This window comes from Phaethon lepturus, unplaced genomic scaffold, assembly GCF_000687285.1.
Source record: "Phaethon lepturus isolate BGI_N335 unplaced genomic scaffold, ASM68728v1 scaffold7199, whole genome shotgun sequence".
Taxonomy (NCBI): Eukaryota; Metazoa; Chordata; class Aves; order Phaethontiformes; family Phaethontidae; genus Phaethon; species Phaethon lepturus.
The window spans coordinates 1369-24376 of NW_010562660.1; the positions used below are offsets into that span (position 1 = coordinate 1369).

The 23008-nt window shown below is 38.8% G+C and overlaps 1 protein-coding gene across 1 annotated transcript; it reads left to right on the forward strand.

Annotated features, from left to right (window-relative positions):
- Positions 1–2593: 2593 nt before the first annotated feature.
- Positions 2594–22468, forward strand: LOC104613878 (carboxypeptidase B-like). The gene is made up of 11 exons (XM_010294338.1): positions 2594–2664; positions 2771–2846; positions 4482–4606; positions 7001–7100; positions 8046–8147; positions 8864–8965; positions 11503–11613; positions 11712–11802; positions 12496–12698; positions 20930–21014; positions 22245–22468. The coding sequence occupies exons 1-11, from the start codon at positions 2594–2596 to the stop codon at positions 22430–22432; spliced, it is 1254 nt and encodes a 417-aa protein (XP_010292640.1). The 3' UTR covers positions 22433–22468.
- The last annotated feature ends 540 nt before the right edge of the window (positions 22469–23008 follow it).

Genomic DNA, 23008 nt, shown 5'->3' on the forward strand with positions numbered 1-23008 from the left:
AACCAATTATTAGCATACAAATTTTCTACAGCTCATGTCACTAAACACAAGGAATTCTCTTTGTGAGTGACAACATCATAGAAGGCTTTATTTTTAATCATTGAAAAAGCAAACAACTGCAACAAAATTGCAGTAACTGACACTCCTCTCAGCTGTGCTCCCCTTAAGTATAAGACAACATACATGTCTTCAAGGAAATTACTACACACTCTCCCTTTGAGATTCAGCTGTCTTTGTTACTTTCTTGATTAAAAAAATTAAAGCTTCCTTCTGAATCTTTTCAAAGATATAGGTAATACTAGCCTCTGCACTCAGTGTTAAGTACTAAAGGCCAAGGTTTACTCAGCCATGGCCAACTGATGTGCTGTTGGCTTGTAAGCAGACACTAAAAGGAGCAGATGGCTTAACCGAATTTAACTGGCTATTTTATTTATGCTTATGTTGCCCCTTTATTACACAAATATTAAATATTTATATTATACAGTTAGAAAAACAAGACAATGTTTAGAGCTACTTTATGAGCTAATCTGACAAATAGCCATTCATCCTGAGATAAAAATAAATCACTTAAGTAGGATTCTAGGTCATTGTTTTTTTCTGACTGAGTCTGGGATGGTAACAGAAAAGACTGCCATTAGGAATTACAGTATTCAGTAGTGCTTGCCAGCTCAGTAGTTGATGGCAGTTACACTGTGTCAGTGATTGTTTGGAGAAAAATAGTCCATACAACAACAATAAAAAAACCCCCATCATCTCCAACTGCATGAAAAAGCAAAGAATTTCTTAAAACTAAACTCAAGCATTGAAACCTGGCAGTCATCTATTTCCAAGATGCTTCTCAGTGCTCAACAGGGAATGATGACATCTGCAATTTGTTTGATTCCTTCTTGTGATCATTTATTCATTGCAAAATCTGGGCTTGATCATCTCCACATTATTGTCTTAGTGGTGTTCATGGGATCAGACCATTTTATCTGATACTGTAGATCTCATCATCGTAAAATTAAAACTTCTGAAGACTTTGCAGTATTGTTTTGGCACTCTGTCAGAATAACTCCTGCTGTCATCCTTCTTAGGAGACTTGACCCTAAGTAAAATTATCGCTGGGCTAAAAATTAGACCATTAATTGTAAACTAAGTTCAAAACCTACGATTTGGCAAAGATGGTTTTGGAGAAATAGTCTCAGTAGAGTTTTGGAGTCTCCTTTTAGGAACATATTCATCACAGGTCATACTGTTAAGCGTAAAGCAATGCATTTTTGGTACATTGATTTAAAAAATGTATATTTAGGTATTCTGTATATAAGGCTGCTGCAGCTTTACTGAGTTGACTCCAGAGAACCTCATTAAAAATTAGGTGCGAAGTCTGATGCCACATCCATCCTTGGTCATTGACAATTCAAATTTCTGCACTTTGAAACTGTAACTATGTTTTTTAATCTAAGATGAATACATATTCATTTTCTAATAAATTTTCACATATTATATGATATGCATATCTGTAGATTTCTGCAAAATAGCAGACATGGCATCAAAGAACATCTTCAAGATTATCTTTGTCCAAACCCCTTTAATTTGTCTGGTCACTTAGGGATAACAGAAGACAGAACTGAGCTCATAAATTCCATTCTTTATATATTTATATACTGATTCATTTAGAGGCTCCCTGTTGAAAACATCAGTCACCTCAGGACACAGCATCAACAGACAATTAATGTTACATTTAATGCCAAGTACACGCTAATGAAAACTAAACAGATGCAAGTGCAGGGATGCAAACACACTACTGTTTCTCAGATAGTTTAGACACACAACATAAAAGGTAAAGCTAAAAATGCTTTTGTATGACTACATTTCATTTGATCTTCTCGGCCTACATGTATCGCCCAGATTCTTACATGATTAAATTAGAGAATATGCAAGAATTGGTGAATATATTATGTAAAGTGTATGTACAACTCCACTGCAACTAGAACTTTCTACATCCTCAGCTCTGCAGACATCTGACTGATTTACTCATAAGTTTCAGTGAAGTGACTGAGCAGTGAACAAGTTCAGCAGTTTTCTTCTCTGTTGGGAAAAAAAAAAAGATAATTGGTACATCCCAACTGTGTTCTCTCTTCCTTTGTCAGAGTCAGCCCCAGATTATTCAGGAAGAGGGACAATGCTGTGTGATTAAGAGCAGTCACGCTGCAACATCTGATAGACATCTACCATTACATAAAGTTACAATACAGTATTATAAAGTGAAGTTTGTAATCTAGCAACCAACTTATTATATTAATAATTTAATCAAAATTCACATACACCAGAAAAGAACAAAGTAAATTAAATTCACTTTCTCATATCAAGAGTTTATCCAGCTCAAGTAGCAAGATTCTTTAGCCAGCCTCCCTTGAGACTTTCAGCTGCTTTCACAGGTGTGGAGTAAAGCATGCATTATAAATAGTATGCAAATAAAACAAGGCCAAGGGAATAACGTATCAGTTGATCAGTGGGTTGTTCTGGTGTATAATTGATAAAAATCAGGACAAAACAGGTTATAAAAGCAGCATAGAAGAACTGAAAACCTGGGGTTTTTTCTTTAAAGAAAATGTGGGCGCTCTTGGTTCTCATAGGTGCTGCAGCTGCCTCTGCTCACCTGCAGGATCTTGCCTTTGACGGGTAAGAACAGACATGAAGTTTTATATTTGCACAATTTCTTCTGCATGAGCAAAAGCCTTTCAATTGACTTACCTGTTTCAAATCCCATCTTCTTTTTCCCTTTCAGGCAGAAGGTGTTTCGTGTGGTTCCGCAGAATGATGAGCAGGTGGAAATCATCAATTCCCTTGCCAGCAACATGCAGGTAAAGAACTCGGTGAAGGGACTATAGTGCATTTGAAATGAACATTTCTCCTTTTGTTCAACTAACATATATCTTTAAAAAAAATCATGCTACTGAATTAATGACCTAATCTTGATTCCCTTCAAGTCAGCTAGAGTGTTTCTTCAGAAGGAACAGGACAAGGTGATAAAGCTAGATGTACAAGTATCTTCCAATACCTTCCTAGAAAGTCTGGTTAACCCAGTCTGAAAATCAAAGTGCTCACCAGAATTTATTAATAGCATAAGTTAATCTGAAATGCTGTATTCAGTGTGAGGTGCTTTCAAAAATGTATTAGATAAAACATGGAAATTCCAACCACCAGAACTCCTGCCATTATAGGAAAAACATTTTGTTCATTTAAGTAATCTAAAAATCCATACTCCCAACAAATTGAACTTTTCTTTGGCCTTTAGTCTCTCATGTCATCTTTTCTTCCCTGACTTTCCTTTAAAGCTTCCTTTCTCTCCAACCAAGCTGCATGTTTCTTACTGACCTTGATGTAGATATATGATGACACAATGACATGAGAAAAAACAATAAAGAGAGCAAATGTGTTTTCAATATTTCTCTTCAGCTTTGATGTTGTAAAATAGCTGTTGGTGAAAAAGACACCATTATCTGTAGGATGAAAGGATAGTATTTTTAACACAGTACAGATGTGGAGAACTATCAACAGGCTACTATAGCATGCTGAAACAGTATTCTGTAGAAGAATAGACTATTGGTAATGTGCTGCCAATATTAAGAAAATTAATATACCGTGCTTGCTTTTAAGTGTGTACTATAAAGGGATTGTTTGTTTTCCTTTTCTTTTAAGCAAAGAAACAATCCCTGAACTACTACTACACTCAGGACTGGTGTAGTAGTATGTCCTGGAATAGTCATCTCACTTGAAAACACATTGTTGCTGAATATGCCCACCAGCCTCAATTTCCTTTACGTTCACGAGATGAAAGGCTGAAAAGGCATTAGGTTGCAAACCAGCTTTACTTTTATTGCCCTTTAATAGGGCACTACATCCAGAGGTCTGGAAGCTGACATCAGCAAAAATACCTGAAATAGTAATAGCACTGTTGTTTGTCCACACTGAACTAAACATCTTCTGAAGGCACAGGTTCCTCATACCAACTTTAGTGAACTGCGTCTTAAAATCACTCATACAGACAACAGTCTTTCCCAGTTGATTTATGTCGTGTATTCATGTAGTGTCTCTCTGCTACTGAGTCAGGAGTCCATTTCTGTCTAATGCTTATAGGCAAAAACCTCCAATGAAATCTGTACAAAGAATGAAAGAAGTTGTAAAGGTAGTTATAATATTCACAAGTCTGTATGCACTCAGATGCTGTAGAATACTTGGCATTTGTGAAACTGTCACTGCCATCTCCAGAATTCTGCCATATAAATTGCAGAGCCTAGTAAAATCTTCTTAATCAATTTCCAGTTAAAATTTAGGTTGATACTTCTCACAAGCAAGGTCGGGTCGGTGTAACAGGATAGGAATGAAATTCAGTATATTAATCACAATCAACATTACCATCACACATACACCCACCTAAAAATCACAGCCATATGTATGTATTTATTTGTTTATGCATTCATTTGGCTTTCTTTCAGGTTGACTTTTGGCAGCCAGACTCTGTCACGCTGGTAAGGCCAAAAATGCAAGTTGATTTCCGAGTTGAAGCTGACAAGTCTTTTGAGGTTGAAGATCTTTTGACAGAAAGTGGAGTGGAGTATAGGTAAGTTTGTTCTCACTACTGTATTTTGAATAGAAGGAGATTAAATACCTGGGAAAACGTGTTTAATCTTTTCATATTGATGGACTGATCTCCCTGTCACAAACTTCATCCCTCCCGTGGATGCCTCTACTGGGTTCAGCTTTCCTATGTCACTTCAAATGGACTGTAGCTGCTCTGTGTTATAGGGGTGAGGTGAAATGTCGATAGAGGTACAAGACAGGAAGCAAAGACTTACTACCAGGAATTTCCTCGAGGTGAAAGCTCACTGCAGTACACAAGGGTGGAGGAGAGGGGACAAGAAAGATTTCTCACTGAAGACAAAATGCAGCAAAGGTCTAGAAAGAGACAGAAAGTACACCAGATGGGTTTGCATGATAGTATCAGGGAGCCGAAGGCAGAAAATGGTGAACCCCCAAGGGCCACCATGAGGGGCTCCCCACTGAGTTCTCTAAGCTGCAGAACGATAGCTAGGGTGGCAAAAAAACCCAACTGGTGACAAAGAGAAGACAGTTCCCATGTGAAGGGCCAAGGGAGTAAGAAGAACAGGACAGCCTTCAGCTTACTCAAGTCACACAGCAGATCCATGGCAAGGATTTCTCGAAAGAGAGAGCTCTTAAATGGCTTAAATATTTCTTAAGTATATTACCCAGAAGTAAAAAAAACCTGCATTTCCATGACCAAATACAACTGCAGCATAAGCGGAGGGAATAGACCACACTGCCACATTACACATCCCTGAGAATGGAAGCATTTGTAGCAAGTAGCACTAACGGGAGGGTAAGGAGAAAAGAGCAGGACCAGGCAACTGCTTATACTTCATATCTTCCAGTCACTATGCAAGTATTAATGGAGGATAAGAAGTTGACTTTGGGCTGGAGTGGAGTTAGGCTGTCTCTTTACTTCTCCTTTAGCTTCACCTGAGCTTTGCATATTGGCTCGGCCCAACTTGATTACCAGGCTTCATCGATGTGTAATTGATATTCTATCAACATCATATACTCAGACACCAAAAGTCAGTGTTACTTGGTCAAATTCTCACTACTTCATTTGGCTGAGTGGAGAATTTTTGTCTCTCAGCCCCACTGTTGTTGCCACCAGACCAAACTCCATCACTGGACACCACACGGTTCTCATGAAACACAACTTTTATGATCTCCTAAATACAAGAATAATCCATGCCTAAATTTACTGGCCTCATGTTAACCATGTCTGATTTGGATGCCACTGGGGGAACAGAATCTAAAAATATTCTAGAAGAAATCATTTTCAATAATGTCATAGCCCACGTACAGCACAGGAATCCAATTTCAGTGGAATTTCCTCTTAGGCAAAGAAGGAGTTACTCTACATGCGTTAGTTTTTCCTATAATATTCATGAACTCCCTCAGGTCCATGCACAAATCTTTTGATTGCAACAAAGGCCATAAATGTCCGGAATGCGTCCCTGACGAACTTGAGTGGAGCGTCCTTGTGACAACCCAAGCCGTTACAATTCTTTTGAAGTGCAGCTGCAAGTGCCGTGACATCGTGTCAATGTAGTCATTTGCACTGTTTTTTCTGAAGGCTGGTGGTGCCTCACAAACTGGCCTCCTGCTCTTCTATCCAAATCACAAATGATCAAGGCCATATCCTGGATCAGTAAGATTTGTAAGAATGCTAAGACAAGCACTGGAAGAACAAAAGGACTTTATTTTTTGATAGCCAAGGTTGAAATATAAGCAAAAGGTCCTCAAGAGTATGCTCAATGATGAGCTGTGCCTTTGTGTCAGTCCTAGGGAAATCCAGACAGGATGCTGAGGTTTTCTTGCCATTGTGTGTTCTACTTTAATAGTCCACCTCACATGCAGTAAAGTAGCTCGGAGGATGTCAAACCACATCTAAATTTTGGAAGCTTGGTTTGACCAAGAATTTCATCAGGCAAACATCTCTGGATCACTGCGTGGCAGCGTTACGTTGCTGCAGTCTAACTGTCCTCCAGTGCCACAAGTTCAAGAGACAGCCCTTTCCCTATCGAGGCAGAGGCAATCTGGCAACATGAAGTCAGCCCAGAGCTCATTTTCTATACACACCCTGTCTCAGCATCGCCATTCTTCCTAAAGCAAACTGCTGCCATCCTGGAGGTTTATTAGTATGGGAGTCAGTAGGCAGGTGCTAATTAGGAGGAAGCTATTGCTCCCTGATCCTTCTGGCGGCAAGGTTGAGGCAGGAAGTCAGTTGAAATTTGAACCTAATGTATGTTATTTTCAAATTCATAAATCACCCCACACACACATTTCACTTGACAATCCATGTGGCCTTAATTCCAGGAAGACCCTGAAATGTCTACCTGGTGCTTACTGTCCTGCTCGCAAATTGTACGTTTCTCTTTACGTTTTTCGTGGTGGCTTATTGCAGAGTCATGATTGACAACCTGCAGGCTGCACTGGATGCCCAGTTTGACAGCAAAGTTCGTACCACCAGACACAGCTATGAGAAGTACAACAACTGGGAAACGGTAAAGTTTAGAAGTTTACCACTTTATCGGCTCAGTGCCCTAGCCTCTGTAGTCAAAATGGCTTCTGATACGCTTCCAGCGTTCTTCCCTTTTCCTCGTCCGTTCCACCCATTAATACGATAACTCCTTCTCCAAACTCTCCTTCCTCTTCTCCTTTGTTGCTCATTACTGAGTTAATCTGTACAACCCCCACACCTACTTCCTCTGCTGCTCCCAGTGCTGCAAAGAAACTCTGGCAGAAAGCCGATGACCAGGCTGACATGCCTCGCTACTAGCTTGCTCTTTCATTTTCACTCCTTCTCCCAGCTCCTCTGCTCAAAAACTTTATTCCATTCCCTGCCCCAATTCTAGTTCTTCATTTTCCACCATAAGCTCTCCCCTCCTCCTTCCTTTTTCCACAACCATGCTCATTTTTCCTGACACATAATCTTGACCATGTCACTCTTCACATCTTTGCAGTGGCTCCTTATCATCTATTGCATCACAGTTCTTACGCTTAAAAGTACAATCTCCCTTTCATGTCTTTCCTCGCAAAAGTCTTCCATTTTTGTGCCGATCGTTGCCAGATGAGCACCTGTTACATGTTCAAACAAGAAAATTTGTATTTCATCTCCATGTGGTACCTAGAGAACATATACAGGAATAATCAATTTTCTTCCACCAAAAGAGAAAGGTCATAACTATATAGAGTCAGCATTCAAGGGGTTTTGTAATCCACCAGCCACACGCCACATGATGGGTTTAGATAGATTCATACTAGAAAATCTTAATGCAGACATATGGCTCTAGTACAATTAGAAATTAATTCTTGGAAATCTACAAACTGTATTAAATACTAGGTCAAGTTAGAAGCTCAGAAGGACTGTTCTGGCTTGAAGTCTGTGAATTAATTACTCTGGACCTGAGGACAGAGACATCAGTACATTTAACCTCCTTATTAAACAGATAGCTGCTTGGACTGCTGATATTGCTGCTCAGAACCCGAACCTTGTATCTCGCAGTGTAATTGGGGAAACATATGAAGGGCGGCCAATGTACCTTCTCAAAGTAAGTGCTTTTATTTCTTTGTGCCAAACTCTTTTCCTCTATGAACCTCCACAAGATTACAGTATCTATTAAAACACCAATTATGCTAAGAGAGTAATATACATTTTGCAGAAAATCTAATACATTTTGTTCACTACTATTATGAACTTTTTCAGCTTTTAAGTTTTTTAAAAGGGGCACAATGAATTATTAGATGTTCAGACATATAAATTTAACCAAATCTGTTGTTTGTAAACACATTTACTCTAAAAGGATCTATAAATGTCAGCGTCTCTAGCAAAATGCAATAAATTTCTTTGTGTCTTCATGATATATAATTTTTTTATGAATAAATAAGATAGGATGACTTTAAAGGTGAAAGGATAAAGATTACTCACCCAAAATTGCATAAGCATTTACAATAATCTATCATCCAAGCAAGCAAGACCAACTCTTAGAGACACTGCAGGAAATAAATCAACAGTGCAAAATAATCAAATTAGTGGTGGTGGGAAGCTTTTCTACATTAATAAAAATGAAATTATTAAGAGTTTATTGTTTTAGCTTGAATATCAGTCAGCTACAGCTGAGAGCACCCCATAGACTTCCATTTAATCAAGGAATGCTGTATTTGTATAAAGTTTGACTTTTTAGGTCAGTAAGATGACTGAGTTGTTCTACATACAAATTATTTTGTTCACGACCTCGGTTTTTTTGGTTGATTTTTTTTTTCCTAGATGGGAAAAAGTGGTCCAAATAAGAAGGCCATCTTTATGGATTGTGGTTTCCATGCAAGAGAGTGGATCTCCCCTGCTTTCTGCCAGTGGTTTGTGAAAGAAGTCAGTAAGCTTAATGATGAAAAATTATTTTACAAAATGCAACTATGTTTAAGAAAATCTTAAGTGAGTAGCAAGAGCTGAGGCCACTGCAGATTGACTTTTCACCTCTAAATACCTGTCTGCACATCCATTCTCTCACCTCAGATGGTTAGGGTGTAACTAAACCAGATCTTAATGGTTGGCCCTATAATCTTTCAGCAGTTTAAGACTACCTAAAAGCACGGGTAAGAGGTACTGACAACTAAACGGGTTATTTAGAGAGTATAAATTCCTCTTTGCACCTGAAGTCAGGGAAAGGTGCGAGAGGAACAAACAGGCCTAGTAACACTATAAACATAGTCATATTCTTTACATAGTCATAAGGAGCAGGGAATAAAGAAATGCAAGGGCACATCAGAAGGCAAGTTGCGCCAGGGGAGGTTTAGATTGGATATCAGGAAAAATTTCTTCACCGAGAGTGTGGTCAGGCATTGGCACAGGCTGCCCAGGGAGGTGGTGGAGTCGCCATCTCTGGAGGTGTTCAAAAAACGTGTGGATGTGGCGTTTCAGGACATGGTTTAGGGGACATGGTGGCGCTGGATTAATGGTTGGACTTGATGATCTTGAAGGTCCTTTCCAACCTTAGTGACCCTGTGATTCTGTGATTCTGTGAATGCATGTCTGAACAGCCGCCTTCCTCCAGCATGAGGTCATGTATTCCCTGCAACCAGCTTTACTCAGTAAGGCAACAGAGAGGGCGGAAACCTGCCCTCAGCTAAAAACAGAGTGCCTTGAGGAAATGTACCCAAGAGAGGAGGAAGACTATAGGTGAAGCTCCCTAAACTCCACTCAGGAAGAGGGAAATGCATATACAGCCCTTTGAGCTGCCACCTCGAGTTGCACAGAATGGTTTCTAAAATGTGAAACCATATTCAAGAAAGAGCTGCACAGGTGATATTAGCTTCACTTCAGGCTGGGATACTTTGGGCTTTGAATTAAACAATTTTATCTCTCTTGTCTTTTCCTTCTCCTTACCACCAATATAAAGCAGGTGGAAGTTACCAAATGCTGCAACAGTCTTCTCTACGGAGAAGAGGTATATTCCCCCTCAGCGGGGGTAGATCAATCAACTTGGCAGGACAACTCGCTGATCGAATCTCAAATGTTGTAAGAATTCCCGATTGATTAAAAAAAACCCCAAAACCAAAATCCAGAAGCAGCAGCTGGGATTTAAAACCCAGGTAAAGGAAAGCCAAAGTACATGAGTGAGCCACGCTGGCAGAGGCCTTGGTGGTGAGTATGATCTCAGCCTTACCAGACAGCCATGCGGTTTTGTGTAGAGCGCAGTGGAAATTGAAAGTGACGTCTCAGTGGAGTCAATGGGAGTATGATTTCATTATCTCCTAATGAGGCTGCAGACAGTACGTGCTACCATTTTTCTCTTAGCAAATCACGTCACTACAGCTGTCATTTTCACTGCCTTGTCACTTAATTCATGGGTGTACCTGACACCAGCAGTGGCTCTGCTCAGTGGATCCAAGTGTGGATAGGCAGAAGTGCTTTAAAAGCACAGTCCTCAGAGCGTCATCGGCCAGGATTGTTTCTAGACATAAAAGTAAAATAAACCTAGAGAAAAACATGAGCGAGGTGGGTTGTTACCTGTATCTCTAAAAAAACCAAGCATTAAAAAAAACAAAACAGGAAAAAGTAAGTTCTAGTGATTTGAAACTGCTTTTCTAGATTCTACATCCAACCTTTCCACTTGCTAGTTGCAGGACAATAGATGCCTTTCTCCATTGCATTGCTTCCTGTGTTGTCCTTTACATCTGCGTAGAGTAAGGGAAACATGGGTGCATCATACTTCTTAGACCAAATTTCCATGATCATTGCACGCTCCCTCAACACTGACGTAAATCTGTGAACAAGCATAAAAAGTGCCAGGCCATGAACAATGAACAATCAGCACATACAGGTTTACGGCAGGAGTTCTTATGTTTGTTATTCAATGTATACGTCTGGAAAATTGCAGGGAAAAATCTGCCTGCTTCCCTATGAATATGTGTATCCACAGCATTATGACTGGAAATGTGTAAGGATGTTCTCTGGAAATATTCTCTATAATTTTGGTTATTGATGAAATTTCTCTGCACAGCAGATATAAAAATGGGCCTTCTCATATAAATTAAACCCAAACCTTTAACGTGACAGGATGTAGGAAGAAGATAAGGACAGGAATTTTGCTCTGTCTTTAAACAAGAAGCTAGTAGATGGAAATCTCTTTCCAGTGATTTATTATCCTGTTCAAAATCAACATTGCTTTACCATATAATTTATCTATGAGAATGAGATGGCTTTCTAATAGCAGTGTGGTTTGAGTCAGTATAAATCTTCTGAGTATATGTAATATCACAGAGCTGCCATCTCATGTGGTGGAGTGACCTGGATGACTTTGCTCACCACATTCATTAATTCCTGATCCAGACCCAGGCCTTTAAATACACAGAGGAGATACAGATCTATGAAGGCATCATCAGCTTTTTCTACTTTTCTCCAACTAGGCTGTTGAGACCTATGGAAAAGACACTGTCATGACCACACTTCTCAACAGCCTGGACTTCTATGTTTTGCCTGTTGTTAATATTGATGGTTACGTTTACACTTGGACAACTGTAAGTACGTTCTTCTTTCTCAAGAAGACTACTGCTAGAAAAGCCAACTCTTAGAACTTTCTCTTAGTTTTGATCTATGCTTCACCATTCCATTTCAGGATCGCATGTGGAGAAAGACACGCTCTAAAACTGCTGGTAGCCGTTGCATTGGTACAGATCCCAACCGGAATTTTAATGCTGGCTGGTGCAGTAAGTGTCTCCTAGTAATAGCGATCACACAGAAGTGCAATAGCCAAGACGCACAATAGATTTTCCCTACCTGACGGTTGGTCCAGCTCAAGCTTGAGTGAAGACCCCCAGTACAGTATTGTGGAGTAGCTTGTGTTCAATTTTGGGGGCAATTTTTGGGCAAAAGAAAGACTTTGGTTACTAGCATCATCAATATGGCTACTTCTGTGAACATATATATACACACACAGACACATGTGTGCATATATATACACATATATACAGTTACACACACATATACATATACATACACACTTCTATGAGTTGAGAACAGAAACTGAAAGTTTGCTTTTGGTTGGTTTCACTTGGTGGAGGGGTTTCTTTTGAGTGGTTTCCACTTGGCTGGTTCCTGGAAGCATCCTAGAAATGGGGGAGATACGCAAGGAGAGGATTGTCAAGTACTGAAGCAAATCAAAATCCCAAATAATATAGGACTTTATGCCAATACTCCTGTTCTTCCAACTATGCACACTGTACAGGCCATATTTATTTACTTCTATGTCATGTTGCTCTGTGTCTTAACTATGCAATAAAATATTCTCTGGCGTGTGTCAGTAGGATTTCCAAGGCTTATCTACAAAAGTGGTGTAACATGACTCTCCTAACAACCAACTCTTTTCCTCAAATACTTATTAAATTCACCTTTCTTCCCAGCTCTTGGGGCCTCAAAAAACCCCTGTGATTCCACTTACTGTGGCTCTGCACCTGAGTCTGAAAAGGAGACCAAGGCTTTGGCTGATTTTATTCATGAACATCTTTCTACAATCAAGGCATACTTGACAATTCACTCGTATTCCCAGCTGCTACTGTTTCCTTATTCGTATACTTACAAACTACCAGCGAATCACGAGGAACTGGTAAGTCTCTTTGTCATTTTGACATAATGAAAAGAATAAGTAAAAATCATCACTTGCTATTTAGGTCCATTTAACTTCAAGCAGTTTCTTTAACATCTGGAAAGAATCTGTAGTGCCATTTTTTGGAAAATACTTCAGTCTTTCATAGCAAGAACAAGAGAAACCATGACGGTTCCAGATAGTTCAAGCACAGGATAAACTCAAGAGCCTTATTTAATTTCCACATATACAATGAATTTGCCACAGGGTCAGGTTTGTCTTCCAGTCACGCTGTACAGAAACCCACTACGCTGTGCAGCACTGCTTCTTCCTGACTCAAGAGGTTGCTTGTGGATGTAGCTTTAATACATCACATAGAAACACTGTGCCCTGTAAGTCAAGCTAACAGCTTGACAGATTGTAATAACTATGAGATGACTGAACTGGTATCATCAACAGCAGAGAAGAATCTCTGTCTACCATCTCCTACCGAACCTTAGTTCTCACTGAAGTAATATGGTGAAACTCCTATTGATACAGGTTCAGGACAACGAGGCAGTTTTTGTCGAAAGTATAATTAAAACCAGTTAGACACAAAACAGGTAAAAAGTTTCAGTTCTGAGGCCTTTCTAAACTGGATTCAAACATACTTCTTATTTGGAAAAGGGGAGGATGAATGTGGTGTTTTAAAGGACATCGCCTCTTTTGTTCATCCTAGAAAAAGGCCACACACTAATGCCATTTAAGTAGGATAACAACAGTCTGGAATATACTTTTTTTAATCCTTAAAAACAGAGGGGATAAAACTATTAAATGTGTATAAAAGTTGTAAAAGTTTTACAAGGCCAAAAATGAACAATCATGAATAATAAAATTACTTCAGTTCTCCGGCATATTGGCTCTTAGAAGCTGTTGGCAGGGAAAACAACATAGCAAATCAAAACAAACAAATCTTTATTCCCCCTCTTTCCTGGATGGTGCCAAAAGTCCAAGGCAACAACACTGTGTGTTGCTGTGCTGTGCAGGTTTGACAGATTTATGAGCGCTCCCAAACACATGTCATGATTCTGAAGCACAAATACAAACTGGCACCAACAGTGAAGTTGCTTGTTACATTTTTTGCAGCTTAAAAGAGAGGATGAAATTAAGATGAAAATTTGTTTCCTTAATTTATATTCCATACATTTTTAACTGTAATTATTCCAGAGAACTGCAGTAATTTCTTGTCTTCAGTTTTTACAAAAGCTTCACGTTTCACACATCGCAGTTCAGTCTAAAGTAATAAAACAACACAAAACCCTGGAAGCTGCTTTGTTGTCAAGATCACAAAGTTCCCGTGTGTTAAAAATTTGCATGACATTCTGTGCAATTTTTTTAATCAAGAGCAAATGTGATGAAACATGACTAAAAGTGCAGCATGTTTCTCACAGTATTAAACAGAAAAACTTCACATTGACAGCTCATTATTAAAACAATCCTTAACATAAGAAAGAACCTATGTGCTTTTCTAGGTTTTCAAATTCTTTTATTAAATTAAATTTTTATATTAGCAATGTTCTATTCTAACACACAGTAAAATTTAATGAATCACCCATACTAAGGTTCTACAATTTTTATCAATAAAAAAATCTCCTTTCCTGCCATAGAGGACAATTCTGCTATTACCATTCAGCATAAAAAATAAATAGCTCAGAAATGCAGGCTACATCTTTCTCTTCAACCATTTGATTTCACTTTGTAAGTTAGTCTTTCCAACATCACACTATCCTATATTTTAAATCGGGCACACTGAACCCAGATGGAGTTCCATTATTTTCCACTACAAAGCAATCACAAATCTCACCACCTTGACAAGGTGCCCTTATGAGTGTTTTTCACAGCTTAATTAAGGGAAAATCTTTCCTCTATTGGTGATCCCAACAAAAAGACAGCAGGTTCCCAGAAGTGTTCCACTTGTGCAGTATCCGATTTTAACAAGGGGACACTTCTTGCCAAAAATCCTTCTTTTGGAGAATGAGATCAGAGTATCACCCAATCGACATCGCCTGTAGTTGGGATAATTAAACCGAAAGGGCCTAACTCACTCCAATGGCCATGAATTAAATAGACTGACTTCAACAGGCTCTGGGCCAGGTTTGAAAGCGCAGCTTTTCAGGTTACTTCAAATAACTAAAACACATTAATTTAAGCTGTGACAATAGAAAATTTAAGATTTTCAATCGACAATTGTACTTGCTTGAAATGAGACAGCTACAAAAAGAGGTATTATTTTCTATGCCAATTGTTGTGTTTCATGTCTTAAAGTTCTGCCTAGATTTCAAATTTAAAGAAATGCTGAAGAATGAGAATCTCAACTTTTAAAAGAAAATGTTTGGGCAAATAAGAGGATCATTAATCATTTTGCAAATGAAAAAGCAAAATTTATAGTGCCATTATCTTATCTTAGATGTTATTTTTACTCTGACAGATCTAATAAATTCAAGGAAATATAGCTGCAATTGCTTATCTCTTTCAGTGAGCAACTGGACATGTGCTTAAACAAAACCTCACATGTCTGCTTATCATTAACAACACTTTGTTCCATTGTATTTAATTAAAAGTAGCATAATACCATGCTGCATTCCAGTGGCTGAGATACAGAGAGCACAAAAATTGAGTAACTTAAGATTGAAGACATTCAGTCTGCAGAAGAGAAAGATCTAGAGAATGCTTGTACCTTCGTTTCATGCAAGCATACTGAACAGCGTGTCCTTGAGGCTCAAAAGACTTTTTCAAGAAACCACCAGAAGGCATAAAACTGTTCTGGTTTTGGTTTCTCAGGTAGAACAGGGCACTCTGACAATCCCAGACATCCTTCATGCTCCACTATAGCAAATCAGAACAACATCAAAGTTATTTCAAACATACTTAGAACCCAGGATTAGAACTACCCCTCAACCACCCCCAGAACGGGGGTATAAAACATGAAGAAAGTCACCTATGTCTCTTCCTTCCCCACTCTTCTCCTTAGACGCAAGAGGATCTCAACACCACAGATCACAAGGATTTTCCCAAAACTCTACTCCCTTTATTCAGGGTTGTTACTTTGTTTCCCCCAACCCTGTCCTCGGGTGTTGCACTAAACTTTCACTGTTATCCAAACAATACTTGAACAACAAAACCAAAAACACCCAAGACAGGAAAATCTAGGTCAGGAATTTCTCAGAAGTTACACAATATTCTTGTGATGACACCCTGAAAGAAGTATGCACTCCTTTTGGTGAATCACATTTTGCCTGCTTCGTAATCCTCTTGACTCCTTCTTTACTACACCCTGGAGCATTACCCTGCACACAGAATACACACTCGAATCCATCTCCTACAGAGAACAGAAGCATTAGCCTTTCACAATTTAAAAAAGTTCTTGGCAAGACCAGTACCTCTCCACACCCCAGAAAGACTCTTTTAATCTTTATTTTACTATTCACATTTTTGTCCTCTTGCAATAAAGAACTCAGTATTTAATCGCACTTTTCATAAACAGTTCAGCCCGTATCTTTTATTCAGTTCATATTTTGGCCTTAGCTTCCTATTAGGTCACCCTATGCTTTCCTCATTTTCAGCAGACAAATCTAGCTTTATCAATTCTTGTTTGAATTTCTGTTGGCTCCGAACTATGATTTGATAGAGCAGCGGAATGTGCATCATGCCCTTCCTCCCTTTCCAGGTTCAATTTCATCTCTCAGTTAAACAACAAGCTCAGTGCCAAATACATGTCTGCTGCCAGCTCATATTCAGATTAATGTATATGTATTATTACAGTTTGGCAGGCTTCAGAATATTAATATAATTTATTATATTTATTATTATAATTTACAACCCAAGATAATTTTCTAGACACAGGATTTCCCTTTGTGTTACTTGAATGTGTACTGGCCACATTGGTTATTGTTTAAGCTCACCAAAATTCACCTTCCATAGTGGGTTGGTCTAGCATTTCATTTCCTCTTGAGTGCTTAAAGTAGGATATAGTAGAAAGTGGAGATATGCCCAGAGCCTGTGCAGTCTGCAAAATACTGATTTCAAATCTATTGCATGACTTTGTGAATATCAGTCTGATTATTTAACCTGATGCCTGGGAGCAAAGTCTTTTCATTCCTGACCTGATTCCTAAATGCGTTTGAGATGTATGAAGACCTGTGGGTAAGAATTTTTGAATGGCAAAAATCATATCATCTAAGATACTCCAACATACCAATGAGGGGTTGCAACCTATGCTGTTGTATATGTGCTGTTGCAAACTCCTGTGGTTGTACTACTTGTTACAAATAAATATCGGTAAAGTCAACTGGGAAGCGCGACAAACAGGAAAGTGGGCAGAAAAGCAGTATTTGGAATCGGCTTCACATCTCGTTGGCCAAGTTTGCCACAAAGTATGTCCCACGACAGAACTACTCTGTACTGACAGTCTTATAATTGTGAAAAGGATATTTTCAGTAGCAGCATCTTCAAGACGAAGCTCATGTATGAATCTGGATCAAAGACAAGAGTCTCCAACAGGGGTAGGGCACATTCACCTTCACTCAGTCACACTGGAAACCCTCTCACCAGGGATCGATTCCTAAAAAACTCTTGAGACTGCCACAGAGAAACAGGCTTGCAAAGAAAAAAGCAGCATCATACCAAAGTCCTCCACTTGGCTGGATTCCCTAGGCTCTTCAGGGAGATGCTTAACTATGAGCAACAACAGAATAGTGAACTAAATTACAAACCACTCACGGACTCTTTTGAGGGGAATCTGTTTTTACTGGCAAAACAAGAAGCTTCAGAAGTTTAGTTTCATTTGGCTAAAGCCAACTTTGCAAATACCACAATTCCAGACTGTCATTACAAAGGAAGTTGAGAGTCGCTTAAGTAGCGCATGAGACTGAGATGAAGTGAAAATACAGTTTTCAGCCTTGGGCAAATCAGTTTACAGTCCAAGTGAGGGAAGGGAGCAAGAGGTCCAGTCAATCAGTGAGAAGGCTTCTCCAGACCGCCGTCCGACTGTGAGGGCAAAGGCAGTTGTCCACATGCAGCAGCTGCACAATCAACAGCCCTGAAGGGTTTCTAAACAGCCACAATTTGCTGGCAAATGCAGCCTGATACAAGAATAAAACGAGAGAGATGCTCCCCAAAAAATTACCTATTAGCACACAGAAGATGCTTAGCCTGATAATTTACTCGTTAGTTCAAAACTCCAGATGTGGTGAGAAAGAGAGGCCGGTAACAACTCTTTCATTAAAAGCTAATAACTGAAAAAATAGGTTTAAAGGTTGTGAATTATGTAAGATAATGGCAACTGAGAACACAACTCTGCTGTCTCACTGGCCCACGCACTCTGTACACAAGATTAAGCAAAGTATTAGTAATTGCTGTGTAAACACAGGTGGGTGCTCAGCGCAGGGAGTACCACCTTCTGCCGAAACGACCAGCTCTGTCAGTTCAGCTGCAGGTCGGAAGCTGAAAAGCCATTTCTGCTCCCAGTTACAAGGTATTAATTTGGAGTTATTTCTAGGACTTCAGGGCGCCAGTTGTTTCTCTGCTACTATAACTCTCAGCAAAATTTTCCTTGCAAGATTCTTAACAGTAAAAAAAAAAACAAACAAACAAACCCCAAACAAACCACAATTCAGTTAAGCCAGTTATGCAAAGAGATCTAGAAAACCGCTCAACAGCAGAGTATCCTCAAAGGTCAAAAAGACAGTGATATTTCTCCTTGAAGCCGTATTCCAAATAACATCCAGGCTTGAAAAACCAAACCACTTTTCAAAAGCTAAATACCACTTTCCCTTCTGGAAAATGCCAGGCCTTATTTATATAACTCCGCATAAATCACCATGTTATTTCCTTTTTACAGATGGTTTTCAGTAATTGTGCTGTTTAAAAAAAGGAAAAAAAATTCCTCATATTTTTTATTTGTACTCACAAGTATTTACTTAATTTTAATTATTCCTGCAGGTTTATGTTATATTATTATTATTAAGAGGTCACTTTAGTTCCTATAAAGTTGAGTTTTATCTTTTTTTACCTTTAGGCTTTGGACTATAAATCTATTAGGAAAGCAAATGGTAGAGAGTCACTTAAGGGAAAAAAATCAGATACCAGAACTTCTGATAATGTTTAATTTCATGATGAAGTCATAAATGCTCAGTCGTGTTTTTTACTTAGAGAGGGTCATTTAAAATACCACCTTGATCTCCAACCTGGAGAGCTTGAGGAAGTTGTTTATTTGGATTCCAGGCTCTTAACAGCTGGAAATCTCAACTGCTCTTCCTACAAATCTCTCTTTTATAACTTCCTGGCCAATAAAAAAAAAAAATCCCCCAGGTAAAAAGATTTCCTGACAGACTTTTTTCTGGTATCTCTTCTGGTATGATTTAGAGCCATCATTTGGCAGCTGAGTGAAAGGAATGCCCTATTCTTCCCAAAGAGCAGCTCTGCTGTTCTGTTGTCCCTGCCACGCAGTTTATTAAAGAGGCAACAAACACTAGTTACTAAAAGGTCCATGCATAATATCAGACTGTCTTTACAAATTTAATTTCCACTTTGCCTATACTTGGAAAGAGGAAGAATCAGTTTACATTTAAAAATTAATTTACTATTGAGAGAAGATTTCACTCAATCTCAGCCGCTGATTAAATGTATATATTATGAACAAATGATGACTGAAGAAAACATGGTATCACTAGCTGATAGTAGTCTCCAATCTCTACAATTCCCTCAGCATGTGTTAAAAATTATTACGGATTTTAGAAAAATCAGCTTGTTAAGGGATTTAAAAAAAACCAACCAAACAAACAAAAAAAACCCCAAACCAACACTGGATAGAGCTCAGCTACCCCAGTTGGTCTGAATCCAAGGTTGTGAAATGCAAAGCAACAACATTCTTCCTACAATTGCTTGTGTTTGGGCAATAGAGAGGCCAGAAACCAAACCACATATTCAGGTACAGCCAATGTTGTAAGTGGAAGGACTCTTTGGCCTGCCTTGTTTAAATATTCTTTACATGCTAAATGACCACAAATTCATACAGCAAACGCCCATAATTCTAGGATGTTCAAAATCCAGCATTTGGGAATGGGGAAATACTTGCAATTCTGCGATAAACTAGGCTGCCAGTGCTAATGCAAACATATCTTGATGTTGTTTCGTAGAAGCTGAGAAAGCTCTCTCACTTACTTAACTAAGATTTTCTAAATACATTGTCCAATATGCCTTTTCAAGTAATTCACAGGAACACTTGAAGCATAAGGATGAACAGAGAATATTTCACAATATATCTTCCCCTGGGAAGTAAGCCAGAGTATAACCTACAGAGAAAGAAGGGGCTTGAGGAAATTCCTGGAATAGTGAGCCATTCAGCTGCAAGCTATAAAGAAAGATATGGCAACCCATTGCTTATTCTTATACTGAACATCTGCTTTCAAAAATCATTCATATTTATCATCTGTTAGTAATAGTTTTCATGTTTTATTACCAACATGCTGTATAATGAAGAACTGGAAAAGCCACACGTTCCAAAGAAAAGTCTGTAATTTTCCTTAATGCAAATGTACAAAGCTTCATCGTACTATTGATGGGCCTGATCCAACCCTCACTGAAATCAGTGGGAGTTGAATGAGTCCCTCTCTGCACAGGAAATTAATTGAAATTAATGAGACTACATATGGTTCCAAGGTAATTTATGCCTTTTCTGGCTGTTAATATTTATAAGACCTTAATCTGCTTTCCACTTGTATCAGTGTTCAACTCCACTGACTAAGCTGACTCTACTCTGAATTTATAGCTGCATGAATAGAAGGAAAAGAAAGGCTATTGTACGTTCGCAATTCGCTGTACCAAGTTATCACTGTTCTCTAAGATTCTCGTATCCCTAAAGAAGAGTCCTTATTTAGTTTTAATCTTGCACAAGTTTCTTCTAAGTACAGAAAATCCTGTTACCTATTGTCCCCTTACCTGTCCAAACTATACTGGACTATACAGCAGGCTGTAAAATTTTTTTTTAAATTAAAGATTGGAGAATGAGCTCCTTACTGATAAGCTCTTTTCACAACAACAGGACAAGTTGTGCCTTGTCGGCTACTGACATCTAGTCATTCTGAGAGGTGAACCACAGTTTTAAAAGAAAAACTTCTCAAGCATGGCTTTTCAATTTATTCAACAATGTATTTGCTTAGATTCACTCAGAAAGCTCCTGAAAATCTGCATTTATTATTCTTCTTTTCCTACAGAATTCCATTGCTCATGCTGCATCCAAACAGCTGGCCAGTTTGTATAATACTGAATATACATATGGCCCAGCAGCTACAACAATCTGTAAGTACTGGCCTAAATATACTAGCCATCTATATAGTGCTACTGTAGTGCTACTAAGTGGTACTATCAAATGCAGTTTTCTAGTGATTCTTGTTCCTCTTCCAAAGTAGTCCGCTTCTTTCTTCACATGCGTATACTCAGAGGTATATATGGAATCTAGTCATTTCTAAAATATAGGAGGATATATTGCTTAAGGATCTCAGGGAGTGTCTGACACTCTGGAAGGTAAAGTGATGTGGTAAAGTGTTTAGGAATTCATGTGCTTAGCATGAATTCCTAAATAATACACGCTTAGACTTAAACATAAAAGTCTCAACCTGAGATTTTCTACATTTCCAGTACCTCCAAGTCAAAGTGAAAAGACTATGTGAATCCTAAAGAATGGCTTCAACCTCTCTAGCAACACAGATGATTATTTCTTTTACTTTGCATTACAGTCTGAGAAACACACTTAATTACAGTTCCATTCTTCTACCCTTCTTGGGAACTCAGCTGTCAGGATGTGGCCTTTGCAGTGTCAAAAGCCAAGCTGAGGTTGCCAAATTTAGATTTCTAGAACTTTAAATATCCTATACTTAAGATCTCTTAATTTCCTTAAATATGGAAACTAATCTCTTTTCCCTATTTCTCTTTCCTTAAATATTTTTTAAAACCTTTAAAAACCAGTTTCTCCCAATTTTTAGAATATTTATGGAGGTTTTTCCTTTTAAATTGTTTTGGTGATGCTTAGCAATTCTGGAGGCTCCTTCCTTAGCAAAAGAGACTGCCTTCATTGTACCAGAGTACTGAAAAGGGAGAGTACCATTTGTCCAGAAGGAAAAGATGGAGCTGATACCCCAGACCTGCAGTTCAGTTATGTATGAACCTCAGAAAGCTCCCCAGTGAGAGGGTATTTGCTTCTCCTACCAAATCTTTCTAAGCAACTCCATGCAAGCATGCCGTTCTCCTGTTCCCCAGACATTCCTCCCACGGTCTCCCCACATTGACAAGAAGGGTGCAGTTCAGCTTGTTTACATTTGCTTGCACACATCAGCTGGAACAAAGCTCACAAATGGCCTAAAATCACAGGAGCTTTACCATGAGCAGGAGAAATCGATCAATTCACTAAATATTCCTTTTTATCTGTCCTTTCTGCATTTCTGGCTATGTGACTCGATGCCAAAGTATATGATATTTCAATGCGTAGCCACACTTTCCCAGTTAGGCTTTATTTTATTTCTTTATCAACAGATCCTGCTGCCGGGGGCTCTGACGACTGGGCTTACGATCAAGGCATCAAGTACTCTTTCACTTTTGAGCTCCGAGACACTGGTAGATACGGTTTTATTCTCCCTGAATCTCAGATAAAGCCTACCTGTGAAGAGACTCTACTTGCTGTTAAATATATTGCCAATTATGTCCTTGAGCACTTGTATTAGAATGGAGTTCTAAAAACTATTAAAGAAGCTTTTATTCAAAGATGCCTTCCTTTTTATTCTTCCCTAACAATAGGGTTTCATTTCTCTGTACTTAATGTTCTTTGTCGTATCCTTAGTCCATCATAGGTCAATAAAACTACAAGTTTGTCAAGAGAAATTACACCTTTTATTAAGGCAACTGATATAGTCGGGGGGGGTCTAAAAAGAAAGACCACAAGAAGTTTAATCAACTTAAGGTAAAGGCTGCTTTAATGATTAAAATTGTCTTTACACAGAGCAGAGGGGCAGAGCGTTAGAACTTACACAGCCTGAATGCTAAACAGAATGAGAAGAGCTAGGGGATTCACATAAATGCACTTTCATCCAACCGTTCATTGCCTTAACGGCAACAGTAGCAAGGAAAAGTTCACATCACATAGGTTTAATAGTGACGTGAGCTGTGATACGCTCTTGCAAATTCTCATAAACCCACCCTGCATCTGCCCCATCACTGAAAACTAGTTTGGATCTGAGGTCACTGCTAGTCCGATCAGAACTGGGTGCTGAAGCTTATAATTATTATTAGTTTAAAAGACT